The sequence below is a fragment of the Aptenodytes forsteri genome, unplaced genomic scaffold, assembly GCF_000699145.1.
Source record: "Aptenodytes forsteri isolate BGI_AS27 unplaced genomic scaffold, ASM69914v1 Scaffold45, whole genome shotgun sequence".
Classification (NCBI taxonomy): Eukaryota; Metazoa; Chordata; class Aves; order Sphenisciformes; family Spheniscidae; genus Aptenodytes; species Aptenodytes forsteri.
In genome coordinates this window covers 562,129-568,128 of record NW_008794458.1, presented here as the reverse complement: position 1 = coordinate 568,128, position 6,000 = coordinate 562,129, and the positions used below count along the sequence as shown (strand labels likewise).

General features: G+C 35.7%; 1 protein-coding gene across 1 annotated transcript in view; it reads right to left on the bottom strand.

Moving 5' to 3' along the window:
- Nucleotides 1-813: 813 nt before the first annotated feature.
- NETO1 (neuropilin and tolloid like 1) overlaps nt 814-6,000 on the bottom strand; it is a 72,112-nt gene continuing 66,925 nt past the window's right edge. Inside the window, exons 8-10 of the mRNA XM_019475013.1 lie at nt 4,898-5,011; nt 2,036-2,594; nt 814-874 (exon numbers count right to left, since the gene is read on the bottom strand). Of these exons, the coding sequence (XP_019330558.1) occupies nt 814-874; nt 2,036-2,594; nt 4,898-5,011 (734 nt within the window). The remainder of the gene's footprint in view (nt 875-2,035; nt 2,595-4,897; nt 5,012-6,000) is intronic.

The following is a 6,000-nucleotide window of genomic DNA, read 5'->3' as shown; positions in this document are numbered from 1 at the left end:
GAATAGTTGTCTGAAAGCAAAACAAAGTTAAAACATGTTCTCTCTATGAGGAAAAATACAGACAAATATTTACCTAAACTATCTAGAAGCAATAAAAGCATTAATGGATTCTTTCCCAGCAAAATTGCTGTATACATATATACACATATAAACATGTATATACACATATCTATGTTTATATATATATACACACACATATACATATATAAATTGACAGACTAGCGGTTATCTATAACTTCATTATAAACATCTGAGATTATGTTTATTGAGATTAAGTGTTAATAACAAATTAAACAAAATGAAAAGCCTAGGAAAAGACTCAAAAATGGAAGTTTAATTTGCAAACATTAACATTAGTGCTACAGAATCTCTCAATTTGTCAGTGCTACCACATACCCTTCCCCCAACAACTCACAAGGTTGAATGAATAAAATGAGCTGAAATCAGATAGTTTCGCATCTTCCTGTCTTGGGTTAGATTGCCAAGTTTTACACACTATTTCACATGCTGGGACTCTAAATTTTATTTTCATAAATAAAAAAATAAATGAAACACCTGAGCCATGCAAAGCATCTATTTTTGGATGATTATAGTGCTGTCAAGAATAAGGAATTAGTAGCTTTTGCTTAGTTTACAATGCTAAAGTGGTCGTCTGTCTTTCAGTTTTCTCAGTATTCAAACCTGGCTCTCTCCATACAAGGTGACATATAACTTGAGAACTAACATGCATTTTAGCATTATAACAAATAAAATGGAAAGCAACAGATGGTTCAATTGTTGTATAGGTATGTTTACTTACCTCAAGTTTGTCTCTTAGACCCTAGTTGTGTTGTACTCAGACTCATGTTTGCTTAGAGACCCAATGAGGCAGAACCTGGAATGTTATGGCTATTTCATTCAAAATAATAATGTTTGCATAGAAAAAAAAGAAATATATGCATATAGATACTTAAGGAACAGCATACCTTGATAATCTGATCAATATTCATGAAGTAATTTACATTGGCATGCAATTAGATTAAAATAATCAAATAACTTATTTTTTTTAAGAGACAGAAATGCCTTAATGTGCAAAGAAAATATGGAGGGCATGTGAACAGTCACAAGAAGTGCATAAATAATGCATGCAAGAGAAAACACAAATACATATAAAAAGTTTCTGTGTTTTTTCAAATAAATAGTTCATAACTGTTTCTGCTTTTCTTTTTCTTTTACTTGTAAACTTTTAATCATTCATATTTACAGTCATTCAAAGTGCAATATACAGTAGAAATGGCTCTTTTATTAAAACTATCATGCTTGACTACTTTTTTTTTTATTAGAAAGATTCCTTTTAACTACATTCTTATATGTAAAAATATGAGTATTCTCTATTCACTATGCTGTCTCATGTTCTAATCGATATATATATATATATGTTAATATGACAAGCCAAGATACTGTGATTAATAATGAAATAGATACGGTAAAGTTTTGCAAATATTGTCATTCATTATATAAAAGATAATGTTTCATGAGAAAAGGGGTTTCCTTACCCCAGGATTGTGTTTCTCATTATTGTCCCATGCATCAAAATGGATACATGTATTATTTATTGATGTATTGTATTTAGAGATGTTAGACCAACAGTGGATGATACTCAAGGCCACCTCATTTACAAGGAAACCACGTGTATGTGGCTCTTTCAAAAACTAGATTCACACAAAATCTTCTTTGGTTTTTAAAAATTGTACCTGTTCTCTGTTGACCTGTGTGTGTATGCATGTGGGTATGTGTAAAATAGTAAAAGAAAAAGAAAGATATAAAGAAGAAAGGTAAAACTGAGATACAGGATCCTTCAGGAAACAGGAGCAGAGATGAGAGACAGAGAGACAGGAAGAGAGAGGTAATATAATGGTATGTGCTACCAGGAAACAGAAATTTAATCAATAAATAAAGAAGAAAGAAAATATGTCTTTACTGAATAAAGAGTGAATATGTTTGGGCAATCAAGTCCTTACACAATAGTCTTCATCAAAAATCTATTGATACTGACCGCTGAACAGCTTTATCATGTCTGGACAGCCTGTGACTTGTGGTTGGTACCTCTTCAATTTCGTCTATCTCACACGCATCTGCAGCATCTTGTGAGTAGCTATGCTTCATGACAAGGATATTTCTCCTGTTCATGGGCTGAATGAGTGGTTTTACAGGCTGGGGTTGTATTTCTGTCAAGACAGAAGCATCTCTTGTGCTGAGGTTACTACGGCTGCCCTTAATGCTAGACACTTGTGATCCACAGTGATGGTCATGAATGCATTTTGAAGATGATCTCCGCAGTTTATGATAATTTTCAAAGTCATCTGCAACATCAGCAAGGTCAGCTGTAGGCCCTGTCCCTCTGAGGGTGCATAACTCATAATGAGGAGGCTCAAACACCTCCTGGAACACTGTTTGATCAAAGTCTGTTTTCCTTTGGACAAATTTTTTACGAGGCTGCTTGATCTGTACTATAACAGAGATAACAATGAGGATGATCACAATGCAAGAAGTCACCCCAATTATAGTCCCACTGGTATTGGTAAGTTGGTCCAATAGGTTAGCTTTTCTTTTTTCTGTGTGACAGGAGGAAAAAAAAGCACAGTATTAATTACAGTTCAAGAATAAAAACAACCATGATGGGTTCACATGGTTGAGTTGCCAAGCCTAGTCTATGTCTGAGTTCACTTAATCAATCTAACTGACAAAAAGAAAAAAAGGAAGAAATCAGGTGTTCATGAAAACCAAATAAACAACACACAGGTCCTCTGTGTGCCCATTCACTTGGAAAGTGATTTATGCAGGGCATATTACAAGCTTAATTAGGTAAAAGAATTATTTGCAGTTTTTATAAAAAGCAACCACCATAACAAGCAGATGGCTTTAGTGTCACCTCTGAACTCCATTTGTCTGCTAAAGCCCCCAAGACTGTTACAGATGTTCTCTTCATTATTTTCTGTCTCTTCCAGTATATATATGCAACTAGGACATTAGGACCAATGAAAGAGCGAGACTTTACAGGATTTGAAAAAAAATTCTTCTTTGCATTGGGAACTTCGGTGAAGTCTTAGTATTTATGAGCTGACTGGGACTGTTGACAGTGTTCAATGAAAAAGCTAAATCAGGAGAAAATAGAAAAGTTATTCAAATTGAGGTTTCAGAAAGGAAAAAAAAAATGTGTGCAAGTTATTTCTTTTGTTCCTGACCTACTAATTACCACAACTTTTCTAAACACCCATAAAAATCCAAAAGCTGATCCTACCTACTATCTTTTACTCGAGGTCCTCTAGGAAGTTAGCCAGCAAATTCAGCATTGTGGATGAAGAAAAACAGAAAATATGCAGTAAAATAAAAAAAGCTTTACCCTACTGTTGTGTATATTTCTCTGTGATTTGCTTTCAAATGGCTGCAGACACATGAGACAGTGACTGAGCCTTGTAGAAATCCAAGCTGAAAGCATTCGCATCAGTCTCACAGGCATCGCAAGACTCGACAACTGTGATTAAGTTTCAACACCCAGTTCAGTGTAATTTTTCCTGGCAACCTAAAACATATCAAAGGACTTAACAAAAAGCTTTTGAAATGAAAGTTATTGGCACCAAAACAATAACATCCATCTCTTCATAATCTCCTAGATACCAAAAATGAACTTTTCAGTACTCCCCATTGCCTACTCTTGTAGATTCACCTGGGGTTTCTCTAACTGACTGACACAGACTCTGGGGAAGTAGCAGAGTTAAAAAAAAGCAATACAGCAGCAAACAACCTTTTTGCTGGAATCAGTAAACGTCCTTTTTCTAGTCAGAAAAACAAGAGAGGGTACATGCACAAGACCCAACGAAAAGATACTTGGCAAATGAAAGATGAAAATCATTCTGGAAATTAAAGAGTGGGGAAGGTTTTCTGTTTTCCTCTGTGCTGAGGAATTAGAGAACAGATAATTATTTCCTAATCATATGTTTAGTTTCTTTGAAGAATATTATGCCATGCCACAGTTTTGCTGTGTTCTTTTTAAGTATGTTTTCGTTTGTGGTTTACCCTGTTGCACTGCTTGTCAGGATTTTACAGGCTTCAGCGGACTTATGGGCTGACTGCTAATCCATCTCATTCTGAATTTTTTCTTGATTGGTTCCTAAATTTGGCATATCTCATGTTTCCAGGAACAAATCTGCAGCAGCGCGGTGAGGGTGGGGGCCGGCGGGAGGGAAGCAAACTGTCTCCCTAGCCTGCAATGTAAGTTAGCTAAGCTCTTTTCCCTGAAGACAACACAGATGCTGATTTTTTTTTTTACAGAAACACAGAGCAATATTTAGAAGCCATTGTCAGTGCCTGGTTAGGAATATCAGTCCCTACCTATGAAATAGACATTATGCCTGATTTCCTGTGCTTCTTCCTTGCTTTTCAATTTCACTTGATTATAGACAGATTTGGTTGCTTTCTTACAGTGTTAATTCCACTTCACCTTGGCTTTTTAGCTCACCTGGGCTATTATGGGCGTGGCATGCAGCTAAAAGACACCTGCTACCCATATGTTACTCCACTACAAAGGTAACTATGACAAAAGAACCAAAATGTGACTTTTAATTACATTTTAGATTGTATGGGAAACAGAGATCAAGTGATCAAAAAGCCTGTCAGAAGGACATAACCAGCCGGAAGGACATAACCAACACAAATCAACACCAAATGCAAACACTGAAAGTAAAATCCATTGGTATTTTTACCTCTCTTAATTTTCTCTATTACTTGATGTATGCTTTCCCTGAATTACTCTTCCTGAGCTTTGACCCATCTGGCACATACTTAACAAGAAACTAAGGACAATATGTTGTATCCCACGCAGTCTAAATGACTTGACATTTCCAATTCTACACATTACCTTTGCAGTGGTTTTCATCCCAAGGATACACACAATTCTGGAGTCCATTGCAGACCAATGTATTATTAATACACATATTACTGTGGCAAAAGAATGTGTTGGCTTCACAAGGGGCTAAAAACAAGAGAGAAAAAGCTGATATTAAGTAGTAAATCATTTAGGTCTCCGCAACAAACACATCTAGGAGTGATCATGTAATCTGTAAGAGGAAAAAGCTATATAACACAGGTTCCTTGAGCATATTTAATATTCAACAGGCAGCATTGAGAGCACTCAAGTCACACACTGTTTGTTATTCTGTGGCAGGAGATTTTCAGTTCTGTCTAAGACTCATGGACTTTCCCATAGTCTGACTCTCATGGCTCTAGTGGGTTGGCCCCCCATACATTGGTGGGGGGTCACTGATGTGTTATCAACAGATTTAGCCACAGATCCAAAACACAGCACCCAATCATCTGCTATGAAAAAAGTTAACTCTATCCCAGCCAGATCTGGTGTATGGGAGATAATTTGGTTTAAATTTTGTTGCTGAAACTCCAGTTTTATAAGAAAACTTGTGTGACTCAAAGAAGATACGTACTTTAGTGCCTATATCAATAATGCCTGAACATTTATACACAGAGAAAATAAAATTATTTTTAAAACCTTTTAGTCATAAGAAAGTCTTCAGTAAAAAAGTACCCCTTCGATCACAAGTGTGAAGATTAAAAAAAGCAACAGTCTTCAGTGTCCCTGAAGCCCATGGTCTAGGAGAATCATGCAGATTAAAGCTGCAGAATGAAGGTTTTACTGAAGGGCATATACTATTACCGTGAAGAAGCAGCTTGGAAGCCATCATAAGGAATTGTACAGGCTGCTAAAGCGTGCTACGTACTCAAGTGTTGGGAGATCCTTAGGTGTTGGGGTTGTAAAGATATTACTCCAAAATTATATAGCATAGTAAAGATAAATTACTCTTCATATTTCTTTTATTAAAATCAAACCAGAACATCTTCCTCCATTTAGAAGAAGAGCTACAAACTTTATCAGTGTTAAATCAGTAAAAATGAACAGTTTATGTATTTTTTTAGCTCAAACAACCCAAAACCATTATTATAATTATT